Source organism: Sebastes umbrosus, chromosome 17 (genome assembly GCF_015220745.1).
Source record: "Sebastes umbrosus isolate fSebUmb1 chromosome 17, fSebUmb1.pri, whole genome shotgun sequence".
NCBI classification, from domain to species: Eukaryota; Metazoa; Chordata; class Actinopteri; order Perciformes; family Sebastidae; genus Sebastes; species Sebastes umbrosus.
The window spans coordinates 25728524-25744056 of NC_051285.1; the positions used below are offsets into that span (position 1 = coordinate 25728524).

The 15533-nt window shown below is 42.2% G+C and overlaps 1 protein-coding gene and 1 long non-coding RNA gene across 5 annotated transcripts in view; one reads left to right on the plus strand and one right to left on the minus strand.

Annotated features, from left to right (window-relative positions):
- Positions 1–14354, plus strand: part of srrm3 (serine/arginine repetitive matrix 3) — a 94152-nt gene extending 79798 nt beyond the window's left edge. For 2 of the 4 annotated variants that reach the window (XM_037748787.1, XM_037748788.1), the window contains 5 exons: positions 227–389; positions 8923–9218; positions 9859–10110; positions 10434–10559; positions 13925–14354. In XM_037748787.1, coding sequence (XP_037604715.1) covers positions 227–389; positions 8923–9218; positions 9859–10110; positions 10434–10559; positions 13925–14204 — 1117 coding nt within the window. In that variant the 3' untranslated portion in view covers positions 14205–14354. Of the gene's footprint in view, positions 1–226; positions 390–8922; positions 9219–9858; positions 10111–10433; positions 10560–12359; positions 12501–13924 lie in introns of all 4 variants that reach the window. The other 2 variants (XR_005203866.1, XM_037748789.1) reach the window with 2 other exon arrangements.
- LOC119475780 lies at positions 1832–2830 on the minus strand. The gene is made up of 2 exons (XR_005203867.1): positions 2381–2830; positions 1832–2160 (listed from the first exon to the last, which is right to left on the minus strand). It is a non-coding gene; the product is annotated as an uncharacterized LOC119475780 (long non-coding RNA).
- Positions 14355–15533: the final 1179 nt, after the last annotated feature.

Sequence of the window (15533 nt, forward strand, 5' to 3'; positions counted from 1 at the left end):
ACTATGTTATTCTGAAGAAGCATACACAGTGACTCAGCTGCCATAATTGTCATCATGACCAATGATATTTTGTACAATCACTCCAAAACATTTTTCAGAAGTTTCTTCTTAAGTTTGCATCATGTGGGAGTTAAGTGACAGATAAAAGTCAAAATTATTCACTTTAAGTAACATGTTTTTGGCTGTGCTTTACCTGCTGTGTTGCTGTGTGGCTCTTCTCTTCCAGACTGAACTCCAAGCACAAGACAGAAGGACAAAAGGCGTCCGGCACCTCGCTGTCCCCGGGCACCAACACCCCCGCCGCGTGGCACAACGGGGACCACACCCAGCGGAGCCGCAACGGCAAGGCCGGCAGACTCAACCACGGCGAGGGCGAGAAAGGGCACGATGTATGTAATCTCCTCTATTTTGCTCCCACAACCCCCCACCCTCCCCCTCACCCACTGCAAAACGGTATCTGCCACAGTCTCTACAAATGAGTTTTATCCTGCTCCTCTTGTGTTGGTTGACATTGAATTCTCATCTTGTTTGATATTGAAAGATTTTTTTTGTTCATTCTGCTATCAGTTATTCCTAGGCCAGTTTATATTATGAATATTATTATTTCTGACGTGTAAAAGACACTCCTGTCCTGTGTAAAACCTGCCGCTCCTGCTGCTTTGTTTCTGGCTCTCTTTGACTCCTCTGCCATCTTGTTTTTTTAGTTTGTTCTTGTTGTTTGCCGGTAACAGAGGGAGCAAAGACAAGAGAGGTTATAGTGTTTCTGTTCCAAACACATCCTCTGAGTCGAAGCACAACATTGGCATACCGCACCTCGGATGGAAATATGAGCCGCACTGGCACACGATGTTTCCAAATGAATGAGCAAAAATATGTGTTATGTCTTCAGAGCGAGTTCCCGCTAAGGCATAGGACAAATAAAAAAAAAGTTGAGCCAGGGATAGGTATGAATACTTCAGACATTTACTCCCCCCCCAAAGGTCCATGACCATGAAGAAATATCAAAGTGTCTATCCGGAATGAGATTTGATTTTAACCACAGATAAAGTCATAATTAAGTTGCAAGAGTCACAATAAGACGTCTGATGGTGCTTTAAAGTGATAACAATCTGCCATTTCTCCTTGAACTGACAAATCCAATTACTAATGGAGTCTTGATCCAAGCATGCAAAATTATTTGTAACAAGGTACAGCTCTCCGTCCCAGGTATCAGTTTGTGCTCGGCTGTATGGAAGATTTAAAATGCCTCAGTAAAAACAAATCAAACAAAGAAATCAATGGAAATACAATACACATCATGACATATGGTTTTATGCATAATTAAGTGAAAATCATGTGAAAAGACTTTTTGTCTTTTAATAACTGAATTGTTTTTCACGTTGACATGAATTTTCCATGCCACATTGAAGTCACAGTGAAATGGAAGTTGGAAAATAATTGTATAGCTTCTGTAGTGTGATTTATTTCCACAGGAAACAGAATATGTGGGCAGAGTTTAGCTACAAGAGGGATTTAAATCAAATCCTACAGAGAGAAGGATGAGCATTAAATTAATCAATTTACCTCAACCTCATTTGTTGGAGAAAAAAAAATGATCAGCAGCTGAAATCCAAACACACACACACACCTCCTACTACAATATTGCTCTACAGGCTAGCTACTCACAAGCTAACGGTCAAGTGCGGTTTTATATTTGCCCCAAATCGCATTTGATTAAATACATTTATGTATCAGTTCAAGAAGAGTCATCAAAATATTTTACAGAAAGAGAAAAGAGGGATTTTAATGTCAAAATACTTCTAAAAAATATTTTTCATTTTACTGCGTCGTTAAAATCAAATCACAACAAAGAAAACAAAGTGAAGAGGTGCATTGCATTTCCTTGTTGTCCAGCAGAGAGCAGCATAAACCTGCTAAATAGATAACAAAGTATATCACTTTATTTCTTTGTTTGATTTGTTGTTATGTAGGCATGTTATATCTTCCATACAGGGAGACGCATCTTAAAACTATGTTGTGCAAATGAATCCAAATCATGACGCAGAGTGGACCCTCTGAGTAATAAAGGGTTTACGACTCTGTTCATAAGATAAACTGCACCACGTACTCTCCATAATAGCCTCCTAAAGTGTTATAAATCATATAAATACTTCCCTCTACCTGTTCAATTTGGAACTGCTCCTTGTTTGTTTTGTAGGCATTTTAAATCTTCCATAGAGGCGAGCCGCATCCTAAAACTATATTGTGCAAATGAATGCAAATTATGACTCATGGTGGACCCTCTGAGTAATAAAGGGTTTACAGCTCCGTTCTTAAAATAAACTGCACCACATACTGTCCATAATAGGCTCCTAAAGCGTAATAAATCATACATATCTACCTGTTCAGCTTAGAAAATAAACATCTTTTACTCTCTGATTACCTAAAAGGCACTGAGTTTTAAATCACTTTCTGCTATTATGGAGACAACCTTGCTACTCCGTACTGTAAATGGATCATCAGAGCTGCAGTAGGATGACAGCCGATTATGTTGAAATAAAACACTTAGACTGAAGGGATCGCTTGTAAAATCATCTTTCTCTGTTGAATAAGCATCTAAATGGGCAGAAAACCCGCAGATGTCTTCTATTTTCTACTCCAGCTTGCATGTGTGAGGTCTTATCTGGTCTCTTTCTCTCTTTCTCTCTGCTTATTTCATTCATTACTGTTTCTTTATTTTGTCCTTATCTATTTAAGTGGTATTTACCCATGAATAAATGCCCAAATCTCTCTGTCTCGTTTATATAAAAAGCACTCAAATGCTTTGGAACCGGACCAAGTAGGTTAACTGGGTATGTGTATTAGTTTCTTCTTGTCAATACAGTTGTCTTTCTTCTCAAGCACATGCTCTGCTCAGTGATAGATCCTCTTCTCCTCCAGGCGTCCGACAGCTCCTGCCAAAACCACCAGGAGTTAAACACACGCTCCTCTCTACTGCTTTACTTTACCATGTCGATGTGCATGTTGCCCCTAGGTGGCATTGTTTGTTTCTACTCTTATCTGCTCAGGCCAGTGGAGAACGGCATGGGAGGTCTGTTTGATCATGTACATTTGAGCCATTCAGTTGGGATGTAGTGAAACAGGAGCATTTAATTTGCTCCCATTTTTTTTAAAGCAGCATCTTCGTAGCATAAGGTGATGTTGCCATTCTTGTTAATCTCCACCAAAAGCTAACTTTCGTGATAATCCCCAAACTGAAATCTCTGCACAGGAGGATGGTTTATGTGTGACAGATCCTGGATTTTACTGATTTTTACTGCAGCAGTTGTGTGGTTTAGCAAATGTTCTGTATAGCAGCTCTGGTTGTCTATCTATCATCTCAGTTTGTGTTCCTATAGTCGTCCTCTAGCCCCGTTTGGAACTGTCTCATGCACCGCGTGGGGGGACGATCCCGGATGCTTCCCATAGAGAAGCTTTGAGAAACGGCTGAGCACGGCTCTTTATCAGAGGTGGAGGAGTTAAGCAGTCATGTATTTGCCAAACCAACAAGTCAGTCCTTCTCCTTGAAGCCTTCGCTCTTGAAAATATTTCCATTATAAATCTTACCTTTGTGCAGCTTATGACAAGTTTGTTTTTGAATGTTGAATGGACTCCTTGCTGCTCTTGTGGCCAATGGGAGGAAAACTCTGAGCTCCTCACCCTATCTCTAAGGAAGCTCATTTTGGCCGCTTGCATCCGCGATCTCATTCTTTCGGTCGCTACCCAAAGCTCATGACCATAGGTGAGGGTTGGAACGTAGATGGACTGATAAATCGAGAGCTTTGCCTTCCGGTAAAGTCATCTGTCCATCTCCTGCTCCATTTTACCCTCACTTGTGAACAAGACCCCATGATACTTGAACTCCCTCGCTTGGGGCAGTGACTCACTCCTAACCCGGAGGGAGCAGTCCACTGGTTTCCGGCAGAGCACCCTGGCCTCAGACTCTCATCCCGACCGCTTCACACTCGGCTGCAAACTGCCCCAGTGCATACACCGGGGACATTATATCTATTATGAATATTCATGCAGACATAACCTCTTGTTAATCAGCTTTTGAAAAGCACAATGAAGAGTCTCTTCAGTATAAGTTACTTTTCAATTTCTGTATTACAACTTTCTTTTCTAATTCGAGCAGCTCTGTTCACATTGTCTGCCTGATAGAGCATATACAAGAAATATCAATTAATGAAGAGGGCACAGCTCAGTGCCGTTGCGGCTGTTGCTCAGAGGTAGAGCGGGTCGCCCACCAATCGGATGATCGGCGGTTCGATCCAGTCACATGTCGATGTGTCCTTGAGCAAGATACTTAACCCCAAATTAATGGTTATAATGGTTTCGTCTTGGTGCACTGAAATAAGTCAAAGAAGACGAGGGCACTGCACAAAGATGAGATTGATCTTTAATCGATGGCGTATTCTAATACTATGTTTTGAGGACTATCTGGCTAGTTTGGTAAAACATGTGCTTAACTTCCCCACCTCTGATACAGAGCAACGCTCAGCCGCTTCCCCCAAGCTCTTCAAGGGGAAGCATCCGGGACTGTCTCCTCCTACTCAGCGAATGAGACGGTCCCAAACTGGGCCAGTCGTCCTCTTGCTCATTGTTAATGGATGTCTTCAAACACTTCAAACACAAGTACATGGACTCTTTGAAAATAACTAGGACAACTCACACATGTCTTAACATGATTGTTATTTTAAAGGGACCCAAGCCATTTTTGAATGTAAGCTCCCCTGTTGACGCTAAACAGCAGATTTGACAAAGCTCCTTAAGCTCTCTCTCTCTCTCCATACCTGCGTTTATAGTGATAAATGAATAAAAAAGATTGCCTGGAAGAAAGTTGGGCTGACGTCCAAAAGTAGAGAAGTGCTGCTACTGACGAAGACCCAGGCCAAAATGTGACTGGGGTCCCTTTCAAATGTGCTGACTCTCTAGTTGTCCATCTTAGCAGTGACTGCCCCTCCAACACTCTTCTACCTGCCCTTCTTCCTCATCCTCATCCTCCTCCTCCTCTCCTACCTGTTCATCTGTGTCATGTGTGACTCACGTCTCACTCTTGTTGTCCTGGCATTTTACTTCCCACATATCTTTCACATCTGCCAGCTCTGCATGTCCTCCCTCCTCCTCCTCCTTCTCCTCCCTTCCTCCTAGCTACTCTACTCTACATGGATGTCCACTAATATGACAATTAACTCTATCCGCTTACCTCTATCCCCCCCTAACCTCCTCCCCCGTTTTGATACAAATATGGCTGCATTTGTACAAGCGAAAAAGACAAAGCAAATCATGTAGTTTATAGATTCATCCTTTGTTTCTAATTTTAGTTTGATTTGAATTCCATCTGGATTTTTATTTTTATTTTCTCCCCTCTATTTTCTTTGTACTTTTTGGTTTGTTTATTTCTCCTTAGTCTCTGGACACAGTATGTAGCTTTGATACTAAAAGAGGTCATTGTCTTTTTCCCATTTCGCTGCGGAGAACATTCCTTTCTCCTTTTTTCTTTTTTTCTTTCTTTCCTTTTTTTTGTTGATATTGCATACGTGTCACTGATTGAAATGGAAGGTAGGTAATGCTTTGCCTACGCACGTGATCTTTATGCAGATGAGAATGTGACAAGCACCCTAGCCTGAGTGACGTCAATGTTTCTCTCTCTCTTTCTCTCTCTCTCTCTCTCTCTCTCTCTCTCTCTTTCTGTTATTTACCAATGGTCTCTAACCAAATTGATTTTACTTCATCAATTATGATTGGATTTACGTAGAGCTCTGGTTTTTCTCTTTCCTCCTTAACTTCATTCTGAAGTCCAATATCCCGCTCTATCTTCCAGGTCCATTTCTTTCTCCAGTTTTCTTTTCTTTCTGTTTTGGTAGAATGCATTCCTGTTTGTCCAGCATCTCTCTGTTTGTTGGTGAATTAGTACATTCGTCTTATGATTTTCACCATATTGATTTCCACGACTGTTTCTAACAACTGTCATAAGCACCAGTGGTTGTGTGTCTTCTTATTATACCGCTTAGTTGTCTTCTCTCTCTCGTATAGAACGGCTCTTCTTTTTTGCAAGGACCAGTCGGTGCTTTTGTTGTATCGTAGATTACGAAGCAGTTCAGACAGCACATTGTAATGCATGCGCAAGAGCCGGCTGTGTTTGGTTTCATACAGAACGCCTTTGGGAGATTTACACTCTTTTTATATGACCTGCTTACAATGAGCAGTGTATAACTGTGCATCACATGTCTCAGTCCCCAACTCCCACTGAATCACTTATCCAAGCTCTATTTTTGTCAAATGCTTAAAATAGTGGTTTTGAATATATTTTAACTCACCCTCTACCGTACAGGATAAGGCTGGAATTACTCATTGCATGTTTTTCTTACTCTGAACAAATCCCTTGAAAAGACCTAAACCAACAATGTGTTAATTATTGTGATGTATTGTGACTATATTGTGCACTATTAGCAAAGAACATATATTGCCAAGAAGTGAAAGTCAATGGTTCGCTCAATTGCAACGCCAGCGGCCATCAGCCATCAGCAAAGCTACGCTTTCACCATTTTAGACTGAAAGCGACTACCGGATGCAAGAAAAAAGGCCCTCTAAAAAGTGCCGTACAAAAGTAAAACTAAATGATTCTATTCTTTTGTCATATTCTACAGAAATGACCTGTGTTGAACAATAAAATATTATAAACATAGTAAGCATATTTAGTGGCAGCGGCGTTTTGTCTCTTTGCTTCTATACTCTTTGCTATTAGTTCCCACCAAAGATGTAATATTTTTTAAAAAGGGGTCACAAATATGTAGTTTTATTATTAATCAAGACTAAGAGTCTACAGCCACAATAGCGGCTCAGTAAGGCTAGACAGTGGTCCTTTGAGCTAAATTCTAACGTCAGCATGCTAAGGGGCTGATCACACCGAGATGCGTCGCCAGCAAAACCATTGTTTTCCTTTGGTACAACGCGCCTGCCATGTGCTCCTCTCTGGCGCCATGTGTCACATTTTTCTATTGGTTTTTAGTCACGCATAATATTCGGTCATAAACCAAAGTATTGAACAAAATAAATTTGACCTGATGCTGGCACTAGACCAGGGGATCACAGGATCGATAGGATTCATCCTCTGGGGAGCATGAATGCCAGTACAAAATGATGAATCATCTAATAGTTGTTTAGTTATTTCAGTCTGGACCAAAAGATGACCAGGCGACTGACTGACAGACATTTCCATTCATAGAGCCGAGCTAGCTGCTCTCAGTAAGGCTCTGTAGTTTCCTTAAACACCTGGGCACTGTAGTTTTTAACAAATGTTACTCAGACGGGAGTAAATAGTGCATTTGTTTGGGACTATTTTCAGTCGTGGATTAATACACATTTGGTGCTCTAGTTTATATTTAGACAGTCTATGTGAGTTTATGTTGTCTCAAAATAAATACAATGCCTATGTTCAATTCATTGTTGATTTTGGTCTTTGCGTGGGATTTATTGACAATAAGAAAAATACAGAATAATACCGTCTCATCTTTGAAGACAGTGGTCATTTTAAAAACTAGCCAGCTTCAAGGTAATTGAGTCTATTCATGACTATAAAAGTAGCTTTGCACTTAAAAACCCCAAAAGATCCCATCATATTGTTATTGTTTTATCAGTTAGATGCAATTTTACAGACTTTTCACTGACCAAATTCTTTTCTGGGGTTCTTACATCAGTCAATTCCCCCCAAAATAACCTTTGATTGCCATAAGATGTGGCTGAACCCAAGCCAGTCTCAGTGTTATGTAGCAACAACTCCCTGGAACTACATTAACAGATAAGTTGTTTTAACTAACCTATAAGTGCCCCGTATCAAAGCCCATGAGCACAAACGCTGATTGTAACCAGTAGAAGCTAAGGTAGTTAGCCTGTAATCGTGTCCACCTGCCCCGTGGTTGATGCTACACGGAGAGATAAATGGTGAAGGAAATACCTTCAACTCTCGCCAGCCAGTTGCTCTCTGATGTTTAGGAAGGTGACTGGGCCCGGAGGATTTACTCTCTGTGTGAGGGATTCCCTGCACATTGTGGTTGTCCTCTTTGCTTTTGAGTTCTTTTCCATTGATTTCCATGCATTGTCTCATGAGTCACTGGCAGGGAAGGGTTTTGTGTCTTTTTCTCTTGCATTTTGTGAATCTAATGATGCACTTATGTTGCCCCACTTTTCCCTTTTCTTCATACCTTACCTACTAAAGGAGGGAATACCACTTTATTGGTAAGTGGATGTTAACCAGAAGGGAGTTAAACAAGAGTAACCATTAAAAAAAAACAAAGAAAATGGGTCGCTGTTCACATCTCAGCAATTGTCTACAGGAAAAAAATATCCAGAAAGAGAAAATTGAGTAGCAGACGATTTGTTTTCTGATTCGATTGATTCAATAATTGTGATCTTTATTTTGTTCCTTCCATTTCTGTGATGTTCCGTCAAGTTGTCTTCTCTTTCTGTTTTGTTTAATTTTTTTTTAACCATTACTAAAAAAAAAAAAAAAAAAAAAAAAGTCCTCTTTTTTCTACTCTATAAAATCTGTAGCTCTGTACTTTCTGCCTTTGCTCTTAAACTTATTTGGTTCACAGTTTTGTTTATTTTTTTCCCTCTCTTCCTCCTCCTCCTAGTTTTTTTGTTTGTTTTTGCGATTATGATTTCTTCAACTCATTATGGGTTTGCATGCCAAGTATTGCATGCGCTGCACCATAGAGGACTATCTATAAGCCATATGGAGAAAACCTAGACCTTTTTTCTTTTAGATGTTTACCTTCTTTTGGCAAGTACACCGTAGCGCTCAATCACCAGCCTGAAAACACTCTAATGCTCTTTTTGTCCTTTTTTCTTTTTTTTTTTTCTTTCTTTTTTTTCCTTTGTTGGTCATCATTTTTTCTACAGAAGCTCCGTCTGCTGACCGCTAGCTCTGCGAGCATCCAGTCCACTCTGCTGAGAGAGCACAAGCTCCACAGCGCCCCCGGCAGGAGCCAAACGGGACCGATGTGCGCGCCGGGAGAGGCTGGGAGTGTGGACGGCAGGAACGCGGCTGTAGGGAGCTCCGTCACCCAGACGTCGGGGAGGAGAGGGAGCCAGAGAGGCCCGAATAAGACCTCCCACTCCCCCGCTCACAGCAGCGACTCGGCCCACTCCCAGCACAACCACACTCACAGAGGGAGGAACTCTCGCCACCAGAGAAAGTAAGCACTAAAGGCATGTTTCCACCACAGGAACTTTTCCCCGGGAACTAGGAACCTTTTGAAAAACTCATTACGGTTTGACCGCAGGGACCAGGGTCTAAATTAAGTTCCAGGGACATTTTACGGGGCCGTTTTACCCCCCAAAAAGGGGTTAGTACTTTCTGAAAGTACCGCAACTTTCAGGGTGGAGTTTGCAGGGATGACCATTTCAGAATAGTAAAACACACACTGTGCTGCAGCTTCCGCGGCTTCAACTCGTGTACCGCTTCATTCATAAATAAGGAAGTAGTCTGGCATCGATTTAGGACCACTTAAGGATGAGGGGAGAGCATTTGTCTTTGTTTGATAACATTAAAAGTAAAGTTATGTTTCTTTTTCATACTTCAGCAGAATAATTTGACTAATCTTCGCAGGTCTTTAGACCGTGGTAGAAACGCAGACATCAGTCGGCTGAAGGAACCTTTAAGTTCCTTGAAAAGTAGTTCCTGGGACTAAAAGTCCCAGTCCCAGTTTGGTGGAAACCCGGCTTCCATTTGTCTCTCACTGTAGGGCTTCATGTAGCTTACATCTCTCTACTTTTGCTTTGCCAGTGTGAGAGAATTCTCTGACATGTGCTGTATTATCCTGCCCGTTACCCCAGGACAAAAGGTGGCCACTCTTCCAAGCGCCACCACCGCTCCAGTCGGGGTCAGGCACACCACCGGAGCCAGTCAGCATCCCCGGGACGCCACCCGCACACGTCGGGCAGGAAGAAAGAGGAGTCCCGGAGCAAACCCAACCTCCGGCAGCGCAGCAGCTCCTGGAGCAGCGGGCACTCGTCCTCGCGCTCCGCCTCCAGAGACCGAGGCCCCAGCAAGGCCAAGTCCCCGCACAACAGACAGAACAACTCCAGGTGAAAGCTCGCTCTCTTCTCTTTCAGCCTCCAACAGGCAACAACAGCTGTCAGTGTGTCAGTGTGCTGACTTGACTATGACTTGCCCCAAAACTGCATGTGACTATCATAAAGTGGGCATGTCTGTAAAGGGGAGACTCGTGGGTACCCATAGAACCCATTTTCATTCACATATCTTGAGGTCAGAGGTCAAGAGACCCCTTATTTAGCCTTCTTCGTGACAAGCTAGTATGACATGGTTGGTAGCAATGGATTCCTTAGGTTTTCAGCTCATAGTTAGACTGTGATCTCGTGTTCTGATTGGTGTTCTGTGTGTCGTTCAGAGAGAGGGAGAGCCCCAACCGCTCCGACACTGACAGCCGAGCTCGCCGCCGCTCACGCAGCTACTCGCCCATTCGCAAACGGAGAAGAGATTCCCCCAGCTTCATGGAGGCTCGCAGGATCACCAGGTAACACAGCTGTCCAGCATCATCAACCTCCTCCTGATAGTTTTTAAAGATTTCTATCAGATCATACCTTTATTCACAGCTTATCTACAGTGTGAACACAGAGTAATACGGCTCCAGTGAGGTGGTTCGTTTGTGTGAAATTTCATTTTCAGACCTTTTTACGTCTGGAATTAACAGCACTTTAACATGACACACTTTTGCCGGAGGTAACACTCTGCAGTTAAAACACTTCCCATCATTGTACTGCACTGCACTCATACTGGGCCAAACTTCGCTCTTTTACAGCTGAAATTACAACAATTACAAGCTAAAAGAAATTAAATGAGGGAGTTTCTTCCTGCTCTAACTCACAAGTGAACATTTTAAGAACCACATCCAGGTCCATTAAATCCTTTGTGCAGAGTAGAAATGCAAAACTGCAGGCCCAAGTGGATGAGGGTGTAGGTTTGGTTCGGTTAGAGGTTCTCCAGCCAAACAGAAAATGCTATTTCTTGCTTTTCTACATTTATATCAATCTAGCTAGAAACAAATTATGATGAGATTGGTTATTCGGCTTTCCACAGTTATTATAACAAAACAAAATATTAGAAATGTTAATGTAAATGGCTGTATTGTTAATGCAATAACTCTATAATCATGTTTACCTTCCTCGAGAAAGGACTGTCGTTTACTGCCTCAACGTTCAAAGTCTAACACTGGAGAATATTAGCCAGGCTTGGGGAGTAACGGATTACATGGAACGACGTAGAAATGTGCATGGAGGTTCATTTAATTTAATCTATCTGTGTACTGCTGCTGCAGCTGCTCCAAGTTAAAATCCAGTCACTAATGTGCCAATGATTCGAGTCCTTGGACGATGACAGCATTTTCACAGCTGGAAGGCAGAACTTGCACTCTGCTGTGATGTTGTTCCTCTTTTCTCCTTTACAAATTTCAGAATTTTTCTTTTCTCGTCTTTATTTGCATATTTGGTATTGAGGTAATCCAAAAATGGAAAGTAATAGGTAGGTAGGTAATGAGTAATTATATCGGATTACATTTCTAAAGTAACCCTCCCAATCCTGATAATAACTCTACATAAATACAGATTAAATGATTTATTGTTGGGAAGAGGAACTACTTTGTCCAGCCCTGAATAGTGTCTGCAGGATGTAGTTTGTAGTGCTGTTGAACTGTATTGTGTTTTACTAGCAGGTGTTTCTATCCATTTATATCAATGAAGGCTACCGGTACCGATGGATTCCGTATGTTTTTCTAATTTCATATGCAAGCATCTTCACTTCTAGCTTTAAAACTGAGCACGTTATTATCGAGTTAACTTTGACAGCTCTAATGATTACAAATCTGTATCGATTTATTGAGCTTGTTTGGTCTCTTTATTTATTGATGTTCTGATTTGTTTGTGTGGTATTTTTTTTATTGTTCCATTAAATATGAATCAATGAATTGCTTGTTAATCTTTTACAAGGCTCCTCTATACTGAGAGTGTATCTTGTATCCCCCTCTGCTCACGAAAATATGTTTGAATTAGAGTTAAATTATCTATAATCTCTTTTCTTTAAACTGTTTTGATAGCTTCTTATTTATTAGTTGATCTTTTCCCATAGGCACTCCTTTAGGCTTGTTGCACTTGAAATGTAGTGAGTTATTAGAACATAAAGAGAAAACTCCCACATCTCTGTGAAAAGTGTTTCTGTGGTGTAAAAAAGACTCTCTCTCACCTCTCTGCCCTCTCATACTAGTGTTAATAGACATGGGTGAAATGTGTGTACCTTGTCATCTTTCACTGCGGTCCTAAAGGTCCTGACGCCAAGACGATGGGATGCTGCCGAACTGAGCTGCCGCAGGCTAGTTACCCTGGTAACAGTTGCCGTGCAGCAGGACCCGACTACTCTGACTCCCGAAGCTCGGCCGAACAGCAAACCATCAGAGCTCCCCTGAGTAAACCTGGCCTCCTCCTGTTCTTTTTTCTGTCCTCTTTCTGCTCCCTCATCTCAGAAACTCACACCAACTCTAAAGCTGCACCCGTCTGCGGTTCTGCACTAATGTAACACATAGGGATGCGGAGATTAAAATGCTATCAAGGTTTATATAAGAGGATATCTCTCTGTTGGGTTTCCCTGGCAGATATAGAAGACAAAAGCTCAGGCTGAGTTATCTACATGCTGCTGAAATGACAAGGTGAAACACACCTTGTAGCAGCAGGGATACCTTGATAGCGTTTATCTCTCTCCGCACTGTTGACTGTTGATTTCTCCGGGTGTCGGCCTCCACTGAGAAGATGAGGTTCTTTTGGGAACTAACAGCTAATTACCTTACAGGAAACACTTCCAGGGTGGCTATTAACAAGGCAATCTAAGCTTAAGCTTAAACTAACGACATGCATTTCTCTGCTGTGTGTGAGAGAGTGTGTTTGAGAGAGAGCGGCTGAACAGCTCAGACTTTTTTATTTCTTTTTTTAAAGCAGCAGTAGGCAGAATATTTTTTCCATCATTGGGCAAAAATTCCATAATAACATTTCAGCATATTGTAATTCAAGTGTTCTGAGAGAAAACTGGACTTCTGCTCCTCCTCATGGCTCTGTTTTCAGGCTTTAAAACATGTAGCCCGTGACGGGAGACTTTGGCCAATCACAGGTCATTTCAGAGAGAGAGCGTTCCTATTGGCTGTTCATTCAACGGAGGCAGCTGTCAATCACTCGCGTACTCCGATCAAACGGTCAAACTAGGCAGCGCTGATCAAATATGAATTAACATTCTGTTACTGTAATGTCTATTTCTCGCATAAAACGTTTTCAGAATCATCTTGTAGTGTACTGTTTAGCTGTAAAATGAGAAAGTTTGCTCCGTCTGTTGGGCGGTGTTTGGTATTTCCTCAACTGATCTCAACATGGCTGCCGGGTCACAAACTTTCTCATTTTACAGCGAGTGATTGACAGCTGATCAGAGACGGCAAGGCACCAGATCAGCTCTGATTGGTTGTTTTCCTCCGGTCTTTGAAATCTTGCAGATGCCATTAGGAGCACCGGAGGACACAGAGGAACATGATTTTTTTCAGATTACCGGTCTCATACTGTCAGGATATAGTGACCATTTTATAAAAATAACTTTTTTAATTTAATCATATTTTCTCCAACCTGCCTACTCCAGCTTTAACCCATATCGCTGCTGTCTTTCAGATCCTGTACTGATCTGCCACTTCTGTAACCTAACCCTGATTTGTTCTCAACCAACTAAACCTTGTCTTAATACATTATGTCTTTTACATCCATCAGACAACAGCGTGTCCATGACACTAACTCATCAAAGTTGTCTGATGTAACCGTTAACACTCCATCCCCCCCTCGCCCTCTCCTCTCCCCCCAGCGCCAGGAAGCGGCCAATCCCGTACTACCGTCCCAGTCCTTCATCGTCCAGCTACGACAGCAGCCCTTCGCGGTCCAGCCACAGCCGTAGCCGCAGCTACAGCAGCTACAGCCGCAGCAGAAGCCACAGCCGGAGCCACAACCGGAACCACAGCAGGAGCCGGAGCCGGAGCTGGAGCCGGAGCCGCAGCCAGAGCCGGAGCTGGAGCCGCAGCAAGAGTCGCTCCCGCAGCCACCACAGTTACTACAGCCGCAGCAGCTACGACAGCCCCGGCTTCTGAACGCAGCACGGAAGGGAAATACAAAAACAGACAGAGGAGAAGTCCTGTTACATTTACTGTGCTTTGGTTTGACCATGATCTACAACACAGTGCTGTACCGTCCAGGGCCCTAGACCACTATCCCTCTCCAACGCAGAGCCCGTATCAAAGAGGAGAAATGTATTTTGATATAGCACATTACTATGAAATTGGCTGTTCATGTCTTCACGTACAGTAAACAAGGTATTAAAGGGTTACCACACGTCAAAAGTTAAATTTTGGTAGAGCCCAAAGAACAAATCTCGCTGTATGTTAGCACTTTCTTTCTCTTCTTCCACAACGCAACCAAAAATGAAATCATTAAAAACTATATATACTATATAAATATATATATGTATCCTAACAATAGGAGCTGAGTAGAAGACAAAAAGAGGAAACATCACAACGGCTTACTGTTCAGAAAATTAGACTTTGTTTCTCCCTCTCGTCATGTGCTCATCTCCCCAAAGACTTCCATTTCATCGAAGCACAGAGATCAACAGAAGTTAGAACAAGTCGGCGGATGAAATAGGGAGTGGGAAAAAAAGATTTTTTTTAATGATAAAAAATTGTATTGTATAGGTTTGTCTGTATAGATGTAAAGTCTCTTAAGTTCTGGCTTTGTAAACTATGCACTGTATATTCCATCTAGTTTGAGGAGGTTTGTTTAGCATGATGCATCAGGAGAGACTTGCTGCTGGAAGGAGAGTATACCTGGCCCGAATGAAAGGCGCCAGGGTGCATCTGTGCTCCCCACTGGCCTATACGGTATGTCGGCCACCTGCATACGGAGGTGAATGGGACTATTTATCATGTACTTTTACTCTTCCCTGTTTAAATTATGTTGATTCTGCTAATCCTGAGACTGTTGTCGGGCTATTAAATAGCCGTCATCATATAAGCCCCATAGATGTGGGTCAATAGGGGCCTACTACACCCACTAGTAGGTTTTATCATCTATTCACATGGTAGATCACCAAAAGAAGGTATAAAAAAACACGACAGCGACCTCTAGTGAACATAGTAATTATGACAGGAGCAGAGGCGGAAGTCAGGCACTTTGGCAAAGACAGTGTGAAACTCCATCAGGGGTGGAGGTCGGTGATGATGGATGGGACACAAAACAGAGTTTTCCCACAGGAGACCAGAGTTTGCATCCCGTGTGAAACCAACAATGTGTAGTTGTTTGTGTTCGTAGTTATTTTAATCCAAAACACTGTTTTTCCCTAAACGTAACTGTTTTTTTGTTGACTAAACCTAAAGAAGTTTTAGTTTTGTTGCCTAAACTTAAAGAAGCCTTCTTGTTTGTGT